Consider the following 19,441-nt stretch of genomic DNA (forward strand, 5'->3'; position numbering starts at 1 on the left):
CATGCCCTCCATCTCTATTTTATCTCCTTTTAGCCCCTGCCTATCCCAGATGTTATAGAACATTTGTCTGCTTTGTCTAGTTAGGCCCTGAAGTGGGGGTGGGGGTGGGGTGGGGAGTTCCCCTAAGAAGCTGGTGCCTGACCTGGATGATCCCGGCTAGTCCCATCTCATCAGATCTTGGAAACTAAGCAAGTTCAGCCCTGATTTGTACTTGGATGGGAGGCCACCAAGGAGACCCAGGGTTGCTATGCAGAGTCAGGCAATGACCCCCCTCCCCCCCCCCCCACACACACCAGGTGTCACCATAAGTTGGCTGTGACATAATGGCATTTTCCACCAAGAAGTTAATATTTTTTTAAACATTATTTAAACATTTTGCATGAGAACCCTTGCAAGTCTAAGGACATATCTCCTCTTTGGCAATCTCTCATTTCAATCAGTGAACACCATCAGCCAGTCCTTTCATCATCCAAACATGCATCTTGTCAACATCTTCACAGTGGTTGCAAGGCCTAGAAATATTTACTTATATTCATGCATTTTTATCTCATCCTTTTTCTGAAAAATTCTGTATCCCTGAGCTTTGGTGTTGTCATGTCGCCTGGATTCCATGGTTCCGTCATGGCCTTCTCTGTGGACATTCAGGGATTTTGAGCTTCATCTTAGAATTTTATGCAGCCTTGCTGACTTCAGACACTTCTTCTGAGTTTGGAAGAGCTAAAGCCAGCTAATATGGAACAATGACATTGGAGATTGAGGGGGGGGGGGGGCGGAATTAAACATGCGAAGAACTGTTCAACACCATTCAGCAGCATGTAAGGGGCTTAGTAGTTTAAGGCTGGGTGGGAAGCAGCATGGTATATCCTGACTCATATCTTTGAAGCTGGGTCAGTCCTTGACTGGAAGATCTCCAAGGAAAACTCTGCAGCAGTGGCAATAGTAAATCATCACTGCTTCTTACTTGCCTTGAAACAGCCCCTTGCTGGAGTCATCATAAGTTAATTGTGACTTGAAGGTACTTGTGTATGTTCATAGTGCAGAGCAGGAAGGGAAGGACTATAGAAACTACCCCTTACTGTTGTATTTGTGTTCCAGCCTTAGCACCAGCAGCAACATGTCCCTTATCAAGGCCAGCCAAAGAAAACTGAAGGATCTGAAATCTGAAGGGGAAGTGAAAGGACAGAAGCTGATCGAAAATGAGGCTGTGGAAACGGGCAAGGTGAGAGAGCGATACCAAAAATATTCAGGTGTGTAGTTGTGTGGGTGTGAGGTAGAAGAAATAAGTTTGACTCCTGTGGCACCTTTAAGACCAACATAGTTTTATTCTTGGTATAAGCTTTGTGTGCATTCACATGTCTTCTACTGATATCTGCTTCTATCTAGAATAAAACTGGATCTTAAAGGTGCAGGAGTCAAACTTTTTTCTACCAGAAACATTATTTTGACTTATGACTTGGATACATACCACAGTTGGTTTCGTAGAGAGGAAGTGGAGACCACAAAAGCCTTGTCACATGACTGGGTAGAGAACAGAGGACATCCCCTTTACAGGAGGCAGCTGGGGATCTTCATCCCATCAGCTCCAAGAAAATATAATAATGCTTCTAGTCATGTCCTCCTTAATAATTGGACCTGATAAGCGAAGCCCATGATAGCTTTTCATTTTTGTTACTGTACTTAAGTGCAGCAGGAACTGGGAATGTAATTGCTGTTGCAGAATACATAATGGGAACCCATCATAAGGCATTCGGCTAATTACAAGTCTCCATCTGCAGGTGAAATTCACTGTGTATCTGCAATATTTGCGTGCTGTTGGGAGCGGATTCTCGATAGGGGTCTTCATCGCTTACCTAGGGCAATATGTGGCCTCTGCTGGTTCCAGCCTGTGGCTTAGTGACTGGACAAATGATGCCCTACAGATCAGCGAGAATGAGACCTACTCAGCTACCCAACGTGACATGCGTGTTGGAGTCTATGGGGCACTGGGTGTGGGCCAAGGTATGCCGCTGAAAAATACAACTGCTTGTGGAATGTGGAGCGGGTAGAGGATCTGTCCCACCCCCAGCGCAAGTCCTGGAAAAGTTTGCTGATGAACTGTAGTTGCAGGAATTATGCGTGATTTTGACTGCAGTCAGTGTAGTCAGTTGATAGTGTAGGCCCTGCATGTAGAATACAGTAATGTATACAATTCAGAAGACTTTGAAAATTCTGAACACATGAAGCTACCTTTCTCAGAAGACCAGTTGGCTTTCTATGTCTGTAATGAATCATTTGATTGGCAGTTCCCCAGGGTCTTGGGTTATGGTCTTCCACAATGCCTATTACCCAGATCCTTTCAATTGGGATTTTCAGGGTTTTTGTTCATTTTTTACTTGTTTCCTTATTTTAAGAAATGTGTTTTAGTTACTCCCACTGTTCTAACAGCTAAAAGCCTCCCCATCACCCAATTGCCATGAAATTGTAAGGGATTGTACCTTTCACCCCTGGATTCCTCTTTGCCAAATTTTAGTTAGATAGGATGAAGTATCCCCATTTTATAGAAAATAAAATGTTCTTCCTGCAGAGCAGGAACTTTGGTGGCCGAACAAAGTACAGGAAACCTCCTGTTTGTAACTTCATCCACCTATTTATGCTTAAAGAAAACCTAAGGGCCCCTTTTGCACATGCAAAAATAATGCACTTTCAATCCACTTCCATTGCACTTTGCAACTGGATTTTACTGTGCGTAATAGCAGAATCCACTTGCAAACAATTGTGAAAGTGGATTGAAAGTGCATTATTCTGCATGTGCGGAAGGGGCCTATAAACAAAAACAGAGCATGTGGGCTAGGGGAACAGGGTGAAACTTCATTCCCTTCCACATCTTACCTTGCAGTATTCTGGGGCTGGAAGCATTTTTCTCACTGCTGAGCCCCAATGGAGGGAGTGAGCTCAGTCATGCCATGAAGGAAGGAGAATGGGGGAAGGGAATGTTGAGCATCCTTTGCTGTGCATTCTCCTTGTTTGCTTTTAGAGGTATACACATGGCTCCCTTTCTGTTGTATGTGCATAGGATGGCTCATGCAAATCCATCCATTAATTTAAGAGAAAAAGCTGCCTGACTAGGCCTCATAGCAGCTGGGTTGGAGGCAATTTATATCACAGAAATAGAACAGGGGAAAGAATTAATGCCCTCTCTGTCCACCACCATCACCTTGCAGCTGCTTTTGAAGAAAATTAAATACCTTGAGAGATTTCAGGTTCCCTCACTGATGTGTCTCATTTGGCTTGCTCTTTGGATATCTCTTTTCTGTTGTGTTACTGATTACTGTGCACAAATATGGTGGGGAAAATGCTGCCTGGTGTCCATGTGTGTGAGTGGCAAGGATATAATTTATCTTCCGCTCTCCACTGCCCCCCTCAGTCTGCAGTGCTGCCTGCCTGTCTACCAGTGGGTGAAGGCAAAACTGCAACAGCAGCAGCACTGGCTTTCACTCCTTCAGCAACCAGTCCTCTGTTGGAATCCTGAGTTAAAGCAGCTGTCCAATCCGCAGCACACATTGTTAAGGGACAGCTAGAATCCAAAAGATTAGTGGGATCCCAGCAGTGGTTTGATAGCTAAAAAGCAGCACTCCCAGGCTAGAGGAGCTGGGCTATATTCAACTTAAATTTCTAGGCCACCATCTCCATAAGCATCAGCTCTCATCAGCATATGTATTCATTCCAGCTATCTTCCTTGTGGTTGGATCCTTTGTTGCTTCTCGTGGTGCTATACGAGCCTCCCGCATCCTGCACAAGCAGCTGCTCAGTAACATCCTCCGAGCACCTATGAGTTTCTTCGATACGACACCAACAGGCCGCATTGTGAATAGGTTTGCCAAGGTATGAGTTCATGCTTTGTGAAGCCTGCAAGTGATCTGACTGGCCAAGGATGCCAAAAATAGGCCTCATGAGCCTTTGGGCTGGGAGGAATTAGTTACTGCTTCCTAGAATCATAGAGTTGGAAGAGACCCCAAGGGCCATCAAGTCCAACCCCCTGCAATCCAGGAACACACAAAGCCCTCCTGACAGATGGCCATCCAGCCTCTCTTTGAAAACCTTTACAGAAGGAGACTCCACCACACTTCACACAACACCATGCTAAGAACATATTGGGAAATGGGTGTGAACGCAGTTTGACACATGATGTTTTATGAAGGATTTTTCTCCAATCACCTCTAAGTTGGCCCAGAGTTTCTTCACAGATGCATATTATCCCTCAAGAATTCAGCAACAGATGCCTTTTCCAGAGTCTTTGATACAGCAGCAATACCAGTACACACTGAGAGCTGATGTAGTGGAGTATGGTTAGAGTGCAAGCATAGAATGCCAAAGACAAGGATTCACAGCCCCACTCAGCCATGAAGCTCACTAGATGGGCCAGTCATTCTCCATCTGACCTACCTTAAGTGATTGTTGTGAAACAGGTAGGGGAAAACCTACCATTTTTGCCACTCTGAACTCCTTGAGGGAAGTGTTGGATATAAATAGGTGGGACTCAGCAGGTTCGCACCACTTCGGCAGAACCAGTTGTTAAAATGGTGCTTGTAAACAACCAGTTGATAAATTATTTGAATCACACCACTGGCCGTGGATTATAGGCTTTGTACAAGCAAACTGAAAATGTTGACCACAAAAAAGTGAGTTGACAGGGGAAAAAAAGGGATATGTACCTTTCCTAGCTAGGTTTCCCTGGGGTGCATGTTGACCCTCACTTAAATGGATGGCTTCAAATTTGTGCCATCATTAGGACCCTGAATTATCTTCCTACACCCTGTGTTTTCTTTCTTATTGTTTGTAAGACTATATGAGGCATGGGAACAGGGGCCTATTTTTTCCTTATGTAGCTCTGCAAAGCACCATATATACCAATGGTACGCTACATAGACTGAGAGTTAGATTGTTGGACTATGATCTGACAGGTTCAGATTCAGATCCCCGCTCTGCCATGGATGCTGCTTGCTGGGTAACTTTGGCCAGTTATAGTCTCAATGTAACCTCCCTCACAGGGTTGTTACAAAGATAAAATGGAGGAAAGGAGAAGGATGTAAGCCACTTTTGGATCAGGCGATCTTCAGGAACAAAGCTAGCTGAAGCACAATACCTCAGCAAGGAAAATTCAGCAGAAATTGCCACCCCCCCACTCTCACACAAGCTTTTATTGTCAGTTACCAGTTATCTTCAACATGCCTCTCCAAGAAATCTTGGAAGAGTGCATGTAAGAGGGGAGGGAAGAAGGGAATTTCTGCCTGTTTAATCCTTACATCATGCCCAACATCCCATACTGTCCCTATGGACCCTTCGGTGCTCAAAAGCAGCTGTACAGCAAGGAACACCATTAATTAATTAGCACATTACCTTTGTGCCCTTTGTCCCCATTCTCATACAACACATAGCACACATGGAAATGGATTGGCAGACCTGTTCTTTTGATCTGTGCAGGAGTGTGCATTTGTATTCCTTTTACATGCAGAAGGCATATTCTGTTCCTTACTGTGAACAGAAGAGTATCATTAGATCAAACTCATTGGCCTTCATAGCATTTTGGGGGTGGGGGTGAGGAGACTCACGCAATGAACCACTTTTGTTCTTGGTTCATACAATCTGGAACATGTTCTGTACATTGAGATGCAAAAAATGGACATAAAGTGCTAAGTGCTGTTTCTTTAATGCAAATACAAGCAGTGATATATAATGTGGTGGAGACTAACGAGTAAAAGTTTGAGTTACCAAGAAAAATATGCCAATTAGAAAATCAGAATTACTTCAGAATGAGAGTGTTGGTTGAACGCAGTCCAGAAGTGCTGTATTGGTGTTGCAATTCAAGTATTACCAAAGTACAGTTGAACTGATAGATCTGAAGGTGCTGCACACCCCAGTCTGGCTGCATCTCAAAAAAATGATTGTTCATGATGCACGATTTGATCTAGGCTTAGTTTATACAGCACATAAGGTGTACCCTGCCTGTATCATCTGCTCCAGCATCCTGTTTCTCGCTGGTCAATCAGTTGCCCTGGAGAGTCAATGAAAAGGTAGTAGAAGCCAACACCTCCCTTTATGTTGCCTTGTAGCACTGGTATTTAATGGTATGCTGCCTCTGTACATAGAGGTTCTTTTTAGTAACCATGTTTAGTAACCATTGATGGACCTCTCCAACATGAATCAGGCTAATCTTTTCAAGCTGTCTGTGCCCCATGCAATCAGCTCTGTTTTCATCTTCCTCTTCAGGACATTTTCACAGTGGATGAGACCATTCCACAGTCTTTCCGCAGCTGGCTGAGCTGCTTTTTGGGAATTCTCAGTACTTTGCTGCTGATCTGCCTAGCTACACCTTTCTTTGGAGTTGTCATTATCCCGCTGGGTATCCTCTACTATTTTGTCCAGGTGAGTTGAGACTCTGTGCCTCCAGCAGCATCCTCTTACTGAATTGTCTCCATTTAGAACTCCAGGACTTTATTTCCAAGATGTATCCTGCTGCACATTTGTGCTGAAGACAAAATCCTCTTTAAGATGCCCTGGGGCTGTGATAATGGAAGTGTCTGGGGTGCAGAAAATGGGATGGCCATAGCAAACTCCATCCCCAACCTACATGCTTTCATTGGAAACCATGTACAGAAATGGTTCTCTTCCCAGCGTGATTAGGAACCATGCTGGGCTTTCTGTTGCACCCAGGATTGATTTGTATGTGCATTGAGATGAATGTCAGGACTGGAGCTTGCTGTCATGAAACTACTCCTTGCCCTCCACATGTGTCCATTATTTCCCCCAAAAAACCTGTAAATACCCTCCCCCCCCCCCATACAGCATGACTAAGAGGTAACCAGCCTGCTTGTGTACCTCATGAGGATGTCTCTCTACTCCTAGCAATTCTATGTGACCACATCCCGCCAGCTGCGGCGCCTGGACTCAGTCACCCGGTCTCCCATCTATTCTCACTTCAGTGAGACTGTGTCAGGTCTCTCTGTTATCCGGGGCTATGGGCACCAGGAGCGCTTCCTGCTGCACAATGAGAAAATTGTGGACATCAATCAGAAGTGTGTATACTCTTGGATTATTTCCAACAGGTGAGGCTATAACACCATCAGACCCATTCTGTTCAGTAGAAGGACCGAAGGAGCCTTTAGCCTCAGGGGGCATCAACAAGTGGATTTTTCCTGCAAGAAGCAAAAGTAATTTTCTGTTAGTTTGCCTGGTGACTTCTGTCTGCTTCCAAAGTTTGTCCTTTCCCTCTCAGTTGAATGGGAGAGGCACTGCCTGGCCATTTGAAGAGTTATGCTTAAACTGTGAGAATCATTACTGAGATCTTGAAACAGTGGAGCTGCCCTTTCCCTCTGCTAGATGGCACTGTGGATTAGTTGTGGTGTAGGCCAAGATATTGCCTGTGGAGCTTGTGTGAAGATTTGATCCTACTTCGTGTCCTTTTCCACAGGTGGTTGGCTGTACGCCTAGAATTTGTGGGCAATCTGGTCGTTTTCTTTTCAGCACTGCTGGTTGTCTTTTCCAAAGATACTTTGGAAAGTGGCATTGTGGGACTGTCCATCTCCTCAGCTCTCAACGTAAGTGACTGAAGTGACCTTTGGTCGGAGAAATGGCCAGGCTACAGCAGCTTGGTATTTGTACTAATAGGCCAGGCAGGATTTTAGATTTTTTTTTAGGATACTGGTTTATAATTTGTATTTTTAGCAGAGGCGTAGCTCCAAGGGGAAAGGGGGTGTTTTGGGGCGGGGTGGGGCGGAGGATGCACCGGTGCACCGGGCGCTTCCCCCTTTGCCTCTAATTTTTAGCAATGCATTTTTAGTACTTACAAGCCACTATGTATAGAAATAAAGCAAGGTGAGGGGGGTGGTAAGGGGAGAGGATGGCAAATAACATTCTTTTTGAAGCCTACAGATGTGCCCAAATGGGGCATGGTGGCATTCACTGTATCTGTATTTGATGCAGGTGGGAGAGCTGGAGAACAGGGAATAGCACTGAGACCACTCTTTTCCTATTGTGCAGGTGACTCAAACACTTAACTGGTTGGTGCGAATGACTTCAGAGCTGGAGACCAATATTGTGGCTGTAGAGAGAGTGCATGAATATACACAGGTGGCAAATGAGGTATGAGGAATTATGGGGTTGTGAACAATAGTAAAATATAGGGGGGGGGGGGAATTGTAGCAAATTTCCAAAGCTTTCCAAAGTGTGTGGGAGAGAGGCTCTAATAAAATATTTTCCAGTACCTCGCCTGATGTCTGTTGTGTCCTATGCAGGCCCCATGGGTGACAGCACAGAGACCACCTCTCAACTGGCCCAGTAAAGGGGAGATCTGCTTCATAGACTACCGGGTGCGTTATCGACCTGAGCTAGAATTGGTTCTTGATGGGATCCACTGTGATATCAACAGCACCGAGAAGGTGAGGTACTGCTGGGAAGAAAACTTGACTGTATGAGATCTTACTGAGAAGGGCTTAGATCAGTGGGGAGAAACCTGTAGATGTGGGGATGCAGCGCTCAAAGCCCTGATCTGTGGGGCTTTATCTCTCATGGACTTGAAAAGCCAGCCAACTCAACCACCAGTGGTTGCCTTTTGGCTTGAAGGTAAAGTATAGTGACTACTACATATGCACTTATAGTCATCCAGAACAGGAACAAGGATACAGGCTGATGGCTGATCAGCTGGCTGAATATAGCAGAGAAGGGGAGGGGGGAATCTGACAAACTTACCTGATCCTTTGGGACCCTGTCTCACCAGGTTGGTGTTGTGGGCCGAACAGGGGCTGGGAAATCCTCCCTCACGAATTGCCTCTTTCGCATTCTGGAGGCAGCTGGGGGAAAGATCCTGATTGATGGGCTCGATATAGCAACACTTGGCCTACACGATCTGCGCCAGAACCTTACCATCATCCCACAGGTTAGTCCCTGACCAGATCTGGATTGATAGTGCTTGAGGCCAAAGTTTTCCCTGATGCTGCACTGGTTTGTGTGTCCTCTTTCATGAGTTAGCCAGGCTAGTTCTCTTGGGGCAAGGTTTCTTTTGCCAAGTGCTCATGCTCTGTGGCCGCCATATACTAGAGCTTTAAGACAGATATGCAATTACGTTAAGGTTTTAGCTCACTGCTTGCAGCTCACTAGGGAAGCCACCAAGATTGGACTTTCACACATGGCCTCAGAGATCTGTTTTCCACCCTTCTGTCTTTTTAAATCTTACAACATCCAGCTAGATAAAGAGTCTTAGTGGGCTCAAAACCTGGCACAATATTTTGTATCAATATCTTGTACCTAATAAAAGGCAGTACATGGATTTTGTTGTTTTTAGATGTATGTCAGCAGAAGACCTAGTTAGCTCAAAGTAGCCCTTTTCAACTCTGAACCCTTTTTGGCTGCTCATTCTGCTCTGCAGTCAAAACTGCTTCTTCTACACCAAGGGCCCATGTGGTGTGAGGCTGAGAAGAAAGAACAGCCCATTCTTTTGCCCATTTCCCATCTAGCTTAGCATCTTCCACCTACCGATACCTTTAACCTCCATGCTTGCAGGATCCTGTGCTCTTTTCGGGGACCTTGCGCATGAACTTGGACCCATTTGACCAGTACTCAGATGAAGAAGTCTGGCATTCTCTGGAGCTAGCTCACCTGAAGTCTTATGTGCATGACCTGCCTGAGGGACTGTCCCATCTAGTGAGCGAAGGTGGAGAGAACTTGAGGTATTGGATGGCAAGAGCTGTTGTGATATTCTCAGCCTCCCTGACCATATTACTCCATTTCAAGCACAACCGTGCTTGACTGGTGGGGAGTATTAAGTGGACCAATGCTTGCATGTATCTCCTCCTGGAAAATATGTCCATTTATCCAGCATTTGTGATCACTCTTTTCCCACAGCGTTGGGCAGAGACAACTTCTCTGTCTGGCACGAGCCGTCCTCCGTAAATCCAAAATCCTGATTCTGGATGAAGCCACCGCAGCTGTGGACATAGAAACCGATCACTTGATCCAAGAGACTATCCGCAGCGAGTTTGCCAACTGCACCGTGCTCACCATTGCTCATCGGCTGCACACCATCATGGACAGCAACAGGTATGGGGAAATACTGGTACTGGTCAGGCACAGTACTAGTGCCTTTGTTCCCTCCTGAAGAACAGAAAGGAGAGAGAGCCTGGGGTTTCCTCCAGCCCTGCAATGGAGCAATTACAGGCAGAAAGCACCTTCTGTGGCAGTGGTCTCAGCTCTGAATTCTTTAATCAGTGAATTCTCACTAACATCCCTAGAACAAAAACAGCACACTCAGAAACACAATCCAAAAAGTTGGGGCCAATTCAACATGCAATATGCTGAATCGGGGCCTTTAAAAAGCCAAGAATGGATCGAACAGAGTAGGCAAACAGAAAAATTGGTTCTGCACATAGTATGGAGGAATGTATGTTAGCAACAGCATTAAAAAGAGCCAACATGCTTAAAGCAAAACAGTAACCAAGTGCATGAAAACCCATAAATTTAAACCACTTGAATCAAGATTTCTTTCCTTCTTAGGAAAGCAGCTGTGGTCATTTAGTTGCTGTCACCATTTGCTCTTCCCCCTCCCCCAAATAGTTTCAGCATTTTGTCCTCTTGAAAAAACTCTCTGGATTACATGAACATGCACACTGAACCAGAGTTTCAGACTCAGTGCAGTCCACTTTCATTGCAATCCTCTTTTCCTTAGGGAGTGAGAGAGTGGGATGGCCATTTGGGTGCAGGCAGGCATAGAAGTTCAGTTTTCTTCCTCTTCTTTCCAGAGTGATGGTGCTTCAGGCTGGGAGGATTGTGGAATTCGACAGCCCTGAGCAGCTGCTTCAAGAAGAAAGCATTTTTGCTGGCATGGCAAAGGAGGCGGGTATTGTGGGACCTCAGATTTCAGCTCTGTGATGGACAAGTTGAAGCCAGAACAAGGCAGGGCTGACCAAAGTTGTAGGACTCTGGTTGTAGCTGCCCAAGGGCCAGCTTTGGGGAGGGGCGGGGAGTTGTAATAACACACCTCATCTATTAGCAGTGGCCCCCTGGGCTGTGCTTGCATTTCATGGAGCAGCTCCTGATATTATCTGATAGTTTCCTGAGGCTGAACACAAGTACAGACTTCTGGCTCAACAGAAAGAGTGCCGTCTTCTTGTAAGCCAGGAAATATGTGTTGAAGGTATGCCTTTTTAAGGTATGCCTTTTCTTTAAGAAGAAGTTCTGAGGATTCCTCCCCCCCCCCATTTTTTTTTGTGTGGGGGGGGCTGTTTTTTAGACTTTCCACAGATGTCCATGTCCTCCACTAGGCCACAGAAGCCTTCTGCTTTCTAGTTTGTTCCACGCAACTGGTTTCCTGTTCTCCTCCATCAGGTTTTTCACATTCACTTGAGGTAGAGAAAAGCTTAAGAGTCATATAGGACTTTCAGAACACTGTTTCAGATCCAGTTTGGGGAGTAAGTTGTGCTAAACGTGAAAATGTGAAGTCTTGTTCCATTACTTTTGAACATTTTCACCCTACTCATAGTACAAGGTTCAAGGGGACAGGAATCCCATTCATGACCCCTATTCTTAAACAATATTTATCATCCATAATTGGTACAATAAAGTATTTTTGGTGCTAGCTCCTTAATAGCTCCTGTGTTGATGTACTCACACTTGCTGCTTATAGAATAGGGTGAGGAAGAATGAAGAAATGGAGCAGTGGGTAGGGGCACAGGAGCTAAACACACACCACAACTAGTCACTTCCAAAAGAGAAATTTTATTTACAAAACAGCAGTCCAAGGGGGGAAACAGCATCTCTTGCATGGTGCTCTTACCTTGGAGCAGGAATCCTCCATGATTGGTTCCCAACAGACAAAGTAGGCCCAGCATCACCCTCACACACAGATTAGAGCATTCAAGGCACACCTGAAGATGAGCAAAGGCGCTCCAATTACCAGCACCATGGAACGATGTGACAAAGGGAGTCTTGTGCAGCAGCCCTCAGGGCTCCCCTTTTTTTGTTGGCTAGCAGCTAGCACTCATATACAGGTGCACACACACACACACACACATCACTGGCTGTAAGGAAACCTACTTGTACCCTGTCCTCATGTTAGAGCCAAAATGGAAAAATAAGTAAGATCCCTTCCAGACGCGTCATCTCCTGCTAGTTGCAACCTCATTAGTCAAATTGAGACTAAGCACTTATTTCAAGGGGGAATGACTATTGCACAGCACTGCTGATTGTTTCCCTGACCCCAGCCAGGCAAAGAGGTTCTGATTCACCATAGAAGTAACAGCAGAATCCTTGGCAACACCTCATTCAACTTCACTGGAAATCTGGTCTGACTCTACCAAATGTATTTAACATGGACCACTAGGGAAAACGGAGCATTGAGTAAGTTTGCCCGCTGTGGTCTTCTGTCAGCTTCCAACAGCAAATTAAGGCACCAGTTTCTAGCTCAGCCACATCACGTCTCACGTGTACTCAGTCTTACGAATGTAACTGGATGGCACATAGCCCCGCCTTCCATGTGCCTCAGCCAACCACCACTCCGGATTGCCAGTGATGTCTTCGAACTTTAAGATCTTTAGTCTTTGATTGGCTGTTACACTCAGTTCATTTGCATTCCGACTCTTAAAGGTATAAACAGCATAGTAAACCTGCAAATAAAAAGGAAGACTATAAGATCAATGGCAACAAAGCAAAAAGCTTCCTACCAAATCACCTTATTAGTTGTGCTGTCCCCACAGTAGGTCGGTGTATAGTTTCAGACAGGTAAGACCCCTCTTTATTTCCTGAGCCAATACCTCTGTCCTGTTTACCTGGTTTCCTTTGGACTCACTGTTCTTCATTCTAGAGTGGCTATCCTCCAGTGAAGGCACTGCCCTGGCCTTGGCCCGTGCTGTGTGTCCATTGCGGGAGTCAGGGTTACTGTATCGGCGAGATGCTGGAACAACACGGGGTGGCTGAGCAGATTCTACAGTAGAGCCCATCTGAGGTTGACTGACAGCATCCACCTCTGACAAAGCTTGAAGAGAACTGGTCAAATCCCCTTGGGAGCCAGAGTCCACTGCCGGCTTATGAGCGACGTTTGCCGACATATTGCTCATTATGCTGCTTGGGGCACTGCTGCCCAGGGATGAGGAACCGCTGTGCTCAGATTCACTGGAGGAATGGCTGCCTATGGAGGCATCCGAGTGGCTACATCGTGGGTTGTAAGGCTTAAGGAAGGAGCTATACACAAAGCCTTTGGTCACTGTGGGAACAAGGGAAGGCCATGTTACAGGTGTTGGCAGGGAGATGAGCTCCAACCCCACACAAGCCTTGCCGGGAGTCAGCAAGATCTCCTCTCACTCACCTCCATTGTCAATAAGCCAGCGGTTCTGGCTGCCCATGGGGTCCTTCTTCTTGATGACACCCACCAAGTCACCCTCCAAGAGTGACACGTCCAGCTCCTGAGCTGCATTGAAGTTGCGCTCTGCCTGGAAGAGCTTGTCAGGTGGGTACCGAGCCAATAAGGCTGCACGCAGATCATCCGACTGCAGCATGTAGCTGGGCTAAAAGGCAAGTATAGGTGCCTATGAACTACCTGCTGGGCCTACATTTGCCCTTGCAGATACATTAGGCTCCTCACAAATCGTCTGCACGTCTGCCAATTCCAATATTTAACTGTCCACTCCCACCTCACGGAGAACAGCCTCCTACCTCCCCTTGCCCACCCCTCCACCAGTCTCACCATGCCCAGGAGTGGCTGCCTTCGGACTGACTGGCGCTCCAAAGTTTTCCTCTCAAAAGGTTTTTTGGCAGGAGAGATGGTCTCTGGGAAGAATGTGAAGACCTGCAGCTGCTGGAGAACCCGGCTGTGCTCTTCCTGGAAGATGGCAACCAAGTTCCCCTCTCTGCCAACAACCTGCAGCAGCTGGGAACAGGACAGCGACAGAGCCATGAGAGTGGAAGAAATGTGGAGCCTACCGAGGGTCAGCTAAGCCACACCTCTGTGGAAAATGGGCCAGTTTGGAACCATGCGCCAATTATGATAAACCCTTAAGGCTCAGCATCAGAGAGGCCTACTTGACCACTCTTTCCCACCAGCAGATAGCTTAGTATTGACAGACACACCCTAGGTGAACCTCCTCATTCCATGGGTCTTTTATTTCATCCAGACCTTCTTATTTAGCCCCTGCTGTTTTTCCAGTTGTATTTTCTAGCCAACCACCCCAGGACAAACTCACAGAGGAGAAACACAAATACTGGAGTAAAACGTCACTGCCACTTGCAGTATCTATGTGGGAAGGTTACAGGAAAGTGGAAGCTATGTGGGGAGGTTATGGGAAAAATAAAGAGCCATCCCGCCCCCTATCTCAGAGAAAAAGCAGCAACAACCCAAACCAAATCCCCAGCCAATTTTTGAATAGCACTGAATCCACCTAAGGGCATGGTGTTTTTCTCCCCCGCAACAATTATGGCATTGTGGATTGTTCACTCTTTGAAAAGATGAAAACTGGAGCTCTTCTGTCCACAGCTTTTCATGGGAATTTCAAAGAAAACCCTCATGCCAAACTCCTTGCATTCTTCCTCTTCTGGGTACTCACTGGGAGCAGAGGTTGTAGTTCTTGCAATGCCAGGCGCACGAAGTCACAATGAGCCTCGGCATAGCCCTGCAGACAGCTGGTGAAGAGCTCCTTAGCACAGCACTGGAATTTGGGCAGCTCATCCAGCAGCTGAGTGTTCAGGGCCTCATAATTGTTGCGTGCCGACTGCAGCTCTTCCAAGGTCCGCTTGTCCTTAAGCCTCTCGGCACGCTCTGTGCACGTGTGGAAGTCCAGGAGCTTGTCGAAACGTTTCTGCACCAGCTTGTGAGGACCGGCAAACATATTCAGCAGCTGGTTCAGAGGGGAGATCACCAACCGCTCCGTGCGTTCCTTCTATGAGACACAAAAGGGCAGCTTTACATCATGGCACCATCACTGTTGCGTCATCTTTGGCTCAAGTGTCAGATTGTTCTTCCATCAGGGTTAGTAGTAACACAAAAACACAAGAATTTCCCATCACTTTGGAAAACTCCTTTTGGTTGCAACCCTAAGCACACTTTCCAGGGAGTAAGCCTCATTCCATAACACAGAACTTATTTCTGAGTAGACCTGTTTAGGATTGTTTACATTTGTTTATAGTGTAAAGAAGTTGGAAAAGTTTCTGCTCTTTCCAGCATCTCACTGGATCTTCTTCCAGGCTGCCTGGCAGCTACTATTATTTTCTATCCCAGCTCCTTAACATAAAGTTAAGTCTTGTCCAGCTACCAGCAATCCTATTATCATCCTGTACAGTCTCTGCTTCCCATTTCCTATTTGATGCTGCATCTTCCTTATTTCATGGTTGAAAAAGATTTCCCAATTTTTTCCAACATCAGTTCTTTTTTTTCTATCAGTTTCTGCATGGAACTGAATCTATGCCAAGAAGTTCGAGCAAAAAACAAAAAATAAACTCACAAAATCAGAGAAGAGCCGGTCACTGATGAAGCAATGAATCTTCTGGAACTGTTCCAGCTCTGCACTGCCCTTCTCCACACACAGGTCCCACATACTCACAGCTGCTGTCACTTTCACACAAGCCGACTCCTGAGAACCAAGACACACAGATGTCAGCTATACCTGAGCCTATTTAGGGCCCAGTAAGTCTACTTTAATTCAGATAGTTATACCCCGCTTCTCTCTCCAATGGAGATCCAAAGTGACTTGCAGAATTATTTGTCCCACATTCTATTTTTACCCTCACAACCTGAGAGTGTGTGACTGGTCCAAGGTCACCCAGCAAGCTTCCATGGCAGAGTGTGGATTCTCAGCTGGGTCTCCCAGATCCTCGTCCAACACTTTAACCAATCTATTACATTGGCTCTAGTCACTACCAGCTCCCAGAAACACAGAGAGACTCTGACTGAGGCCCAAAAAATGCACAGTAAGGATCAAGGGAGTTCACGTCTCGTCAGCACCACTTGGTCCCCCACATGCTTATTCACCCGGATGTGCTGAAGGTAAAGGGAAAGATCCCGGATGAAAGACTTTATCAGCCGCTCCTGCATCCGGAAATTCTTTTCTGTCTCCTCAAAAGCCTCATCCTTGAGCTGCAATAGAGACAGAGCAGGTTGTCAGGCTCTCTATGGAGCTTTCTCAGGCCACATGGCTGATCCATGGTCATGTGGGCACAGACCATCCTTACCTGGGGTGCAAAGCCTGTGAGGTGCTTGAGATGGCTGCTGACACGGTTGGATTTCTTGATGATGGAGTGGAAGTTCAGCTTGGAGATCTTCTCAATGAGGCTGTCGTCGTCTGTTTTCCTGTACTTCAGCACTGAAAAGGAAAAGGTATGGTGAGAATGATGGCCAGCCCCAGTGCTACAGGGCTACCATTTCTTACTGTACCTTTTCCTCCTGACTGGCTCCCATTCAGTCTAATCACAATCTGCCAATTCACTTTAGCTCCTCCCCTGCCTCCAGACCCCTTACAAAAATGATCAGCATCATCAGGGACAGGCAGGTGTACCTGCCTTCTTACACAGACAGAAGGGCCTGACCCTTTATAGCTGGATATTAGACATATCAATTGCTCTGCTAGTGCAGCATCACCAGATTAAACTGAATGGACTTCCTGTTTTTACCTTGCCATTACTATCAGCCATTTCTGGGCCTTTTACTTTCTCCAACTTTTTCCAGCACATGCAGACAACCTCATGCTACATCCTGCTCCTTGTCACTCAGTGAGGAATTTCCCCCTTTTCTCCATATTGCATGCATGACTGTATCAATCAGATTCTTGCCAGGAGATCACAACTCTCGTATCCACAGAGCTCACCTAGGTCTTTTCGCCGCTTGTACTCATTAATGTTACAGTTAATCTCTTTGACAGCCAGGACGGCAGCTGCGAGTGGAACACGATCAGGGTGAGACTCAGGAGTAGCGCTCAGGAGTTCTATTAGCAGCAGTGGGTAGCGCATCACGCGTTGCACTGGCTTGATCAGGAAGGAGCCCAGGTCAATGTAGTTGGCACAACCCCTGGTAAAGACAAGGAAAACTGGATCACATGGTATTAAGGCATCCACCTACAGCCAGCCTACAGAAACCGTATTCCCCACAAACAACAGTGCGCATCACAGTCACACAACTTGATATCCTCACTGTCTTCCACATGTCGCCAACTACATTCCTGTCTTGTTGCTAGACTAACATCACCTTCCTGTTGTTTAGCCGAACCAGAGGCAGAGCAGAGGGGAACTGTGCCCGGGGTATGCACGCGTCCTTCACCCTTGCCGCAGTACCGTCCACCCCTGCCTCGGAACGCCCCTGGAATGCCACACCCCCTCTGCGGCCCGGCCGTGCCTCCTCCACTGCTCTGCCTGGGGCATTGCACCTCACCCAGCTGAACCTTCTCAGCAGTAAAAGTGCACTTTTACAACCTCTGTTCCATTGCCTCCCATGCCTTACTCAGCTCCTTTCTGGCCCTGAGTAGGCTGAGGATCACAGTTCTTCAAACTCCTGGTAGACTGGTGACTTCTACTGTCGCCTTGTCTCATTCCTGCAAGAAGCACAGGGCCTATTCTAAAAGCCCTGTCTTGTTTTTTCCTGAAAGATATTGCACTGTATCATATCTACCTATGGGTGTACAGAACAGGATAACAGAAGAAAATCAGGCACACAAAAGTTATTGGGAACAGAGGAAAATAGGCAAATGGTACAGAAAAACCACTTACCATTCACTGTACAGATTCCTGGCAGGCAGGATACAGAGGGGGATAAAAGAAGAAAAAGCAGCTGATTAAATAGGCCAGTGGTCACTACAATCTCCACCCCTTTGTTACATATGACAATCTCTATTCATTACAAGTGGTTGAGGAGAGAATGTGCACATGTGGCACAATCAGTGGGGACCTCCATCTTAGCAGGGAAGGCTGCAAAGGATCAGGCCCAATTGTCCCCCAAAAGTGGGATGGGAAAGGGAGAGAGAACCAACATGCCCCGCTCACCTGAGGATCTCCAGTGACTCCAGCAAATACTTCTGCACTCCCTCATCCTTTTCATAGGCCTCCAGGAGTGCGATGGCCTCATCGTGGTTCTGACAGTACACTTTGTACACATCTTCCAACTCAGCCCGAAGCGCTAGAAATGTTGGTCCTTTGGGATGGGAAAGACACAAGTAAATTAGCCACTCGCTCCTTCCTAGGCAGCAAATTGCAGTGGAACTGGGAGGTTGACTTGCCATTATCCTACCTTTCAACACATTTCCTTACCTTTCAGTATTCACACATTTACAGAAATGAATAATGTAACTCTCGGTTGTGACTCATCAGTATATCTTCCCACTTTAAAATAAGTTGTTTTTCCCTATTTATCTTACATAACTTGGATAGTCACAAAAAGAACAGTCTGAAGGCTGGTGACTGTCATATTTGGAATCAGGAAGGAATGGTTCCTCCATGTCAGACAGGCTAGTGGCCCTGTGTTTTAAAAATCTTCCCACAGAGCTTGAGCCATCTCAAAATATTATTGCTCTATCTTATGTTCTAGTTCAGACTATGGGGCGTGCATATTCTACCATGTCCTCTTCCCAGAACTGAAACGGCAATATAACAAGAGCCCTACTAGATCAGAGCCGTCTAATCTGATCTCCCTTTTCTAAAAAACAACACAAGAAAAATGTGGTCTCACAATGAGATTCAATCTAGACTTGCAATCCTATGCAGAATTAAGAATGCTTAACTCTATTGATATAAATGGGTTTAGACATAGATAGGACTAAGAGGATGGGTGGAAAAACAGAGTAGTAGCGATTCATCTATCATGTAGGCATTCTGAAGTCATCAGAAGAGGGGGTTTGGCTATGGTTGCTCTCTAGATATCAAATAGGGACAGGAAGCTGGGGGCTGCTTAGTCAAGTGTTGGTATCAAATGGATGAACTGGGATAGACCTTGTGAAACAGGGCAGTTGTTTGTGTTTACCCCAACCAGATTCATAACCAGTTTTCCCTCTACTCTTATTGCTGGAATGCAAACACCTCCAAAAGAGCAGCTTTGGCTGAAACACATACCGATAGCATCTGCAGCTTCCAGGGCACTCAGTAACTGCTTTGAGAAGGCGATTACTCCTTGGATGTTCCCAAACAGCCCCTCACAGTCTACATGCAGCACCTGTATGGATGCAAGGAAGGATCAGGGCAAGAAGAGCATCTCCTCCAACCAGATTCACAATCACATACATGCTAGAATAACTCCGTCTTGCAGGAATAGGGTACTATTTGATCACTCTCCCTGAAAATACATAGCAGTGTCAGCTATGTGTTCTGCTGGATTGGCATCTAGTGACAGCCCAATATAGACACAAAAATGGCATCAGGTAATTCGCCAGCATGAACACATGGGAACTCATCCCCTGGGCAAACAGCACCTTTCTACTCCATCCACCCATTTATTCATGGAATGGAA

General features: G+C 46.2%; 2 protein-coding genes across 3 annotated transcripts in view; one reads left to right on the plus strand and one right to left on the minus strand.

Annotated features, from left to right (window-relative positions):
* Positions 1-11,603, plus strand: part of ABCC2 (ATP binding cassette subfamily C member 2) — a 28,601-nt gene extending 16,998 nt beyond the window's left edge. The window contains exons 21-32 of the mRNA XM_048505685.1: positions 1,096-1,219; positions 1,776-1,998; positions 3,707-3,861; positions 6,247-6,402; positions 6,883-7,082; positions 7,448-7,574; positions 8,017-8,118; positions 8,271-8,414; positions 8,753-8,911; positions 9,535-9,701; positions 9,877-10,071; positions 10,770-11,603. Of these exons, the coding sequence (XP_048361642.1) occupies positions 1,096-1,219; positions 1,776-1,998; positions 3,707-3,861; positions 6,247-6,402; positions 6,883-7,082; positions 7,448-7,574; positions 8,017-8,118; positions 8,271-8,414; positions 8,753-8,911; positions 9,535-9,701; positions 9,877-10,071; positions 10,770-10,899 (1,882 nt within the window). The 3' untranslated portion in view covers positions 10,900-11,603. The remainder of the gene's footprint in view (positions 1-1,095; positions 1,220-1,775; positions 1,999-3,706; positions 3,862-6,246; positions 6,403-6,882; positions 7,083-7,447; positions 7,575-8,016; positions 8,119-8,270; positions 8,415-8,752; positions 8,912-9,534; positions 9,702-9,876; positions 10,072-10,769) is intronic.
* A 126-nt stretch (positions 11,604-11,729) lies between these two features.
* Positions 11,730-19,441, minus strand: part of LOC125437755 (dynamin binding protein) — a 61,965-nt gene continuing 54,253 nt past the window's right edge. For both annotated transcript variants that reach the window (XM_048505686.1, XM_048505687.1), the window contains 12 exons: positions 19,048-19,147; positions 17,986-18,133; positions 17,713-17,730; positions 16,818-17,017; positions 16,186-16,316; positions 15,986-16,090; positions 15,459-15,587; positions 14,565-14,897; positions 13,709-13,891; positions 13,331-13,529; positions 12,795-13,228; positions 11,730-12,632 (listed from right to left, as the gene is read on the minus strand). In XM_048505686.1, the coding sequence (XP_048361643.1) occupies positions 12,447-12,632; positions 12,795-13,228; positions 13,331-13,529; positions 13,709-13,891; positions 14,565-14,897; positions 15,459-15,587; positions 15,986-16,090; positions 16,186-16,316; positions 16,818-17,017; positions 17,713-17,730; positions 17,986-18,133; positions 19,048-19,147 (2,166 nt within the window). In that variant the 3' untranslated portion in view covers positions 11,730-12,446. The remainder of the gene's footprint in view (positions 12,633-12,794; positions 13,229-13,330; positions 13,530-13,708; positions 13,892-14,564; positions 14,898-15,458; positions 15,588-15,985; positions 16,091-16,185; positions 16,317-16,817; positions 17,018-17,712; positions 17,731-17,985; positions 18,134-19,047; positions 19,148-19,441) is intronic.

Source organism: Sphaerodactylus townsendi, linkage group LG08 (genome assembly GCF_021028975.2).
Source record: "Sphaerodactylus townsendi isolate TG3544 linkage group LG08, MPM_Stown_v2.3, whole genome shotgun sequence".
NCBI classification, from domain to species: Eukaryota; Metazoa; Chordata; class Lepidosauria; order Squamata; family Sphaerodactylidae; genus Sphaerodactylus; species Sphaerodactylus townsendi.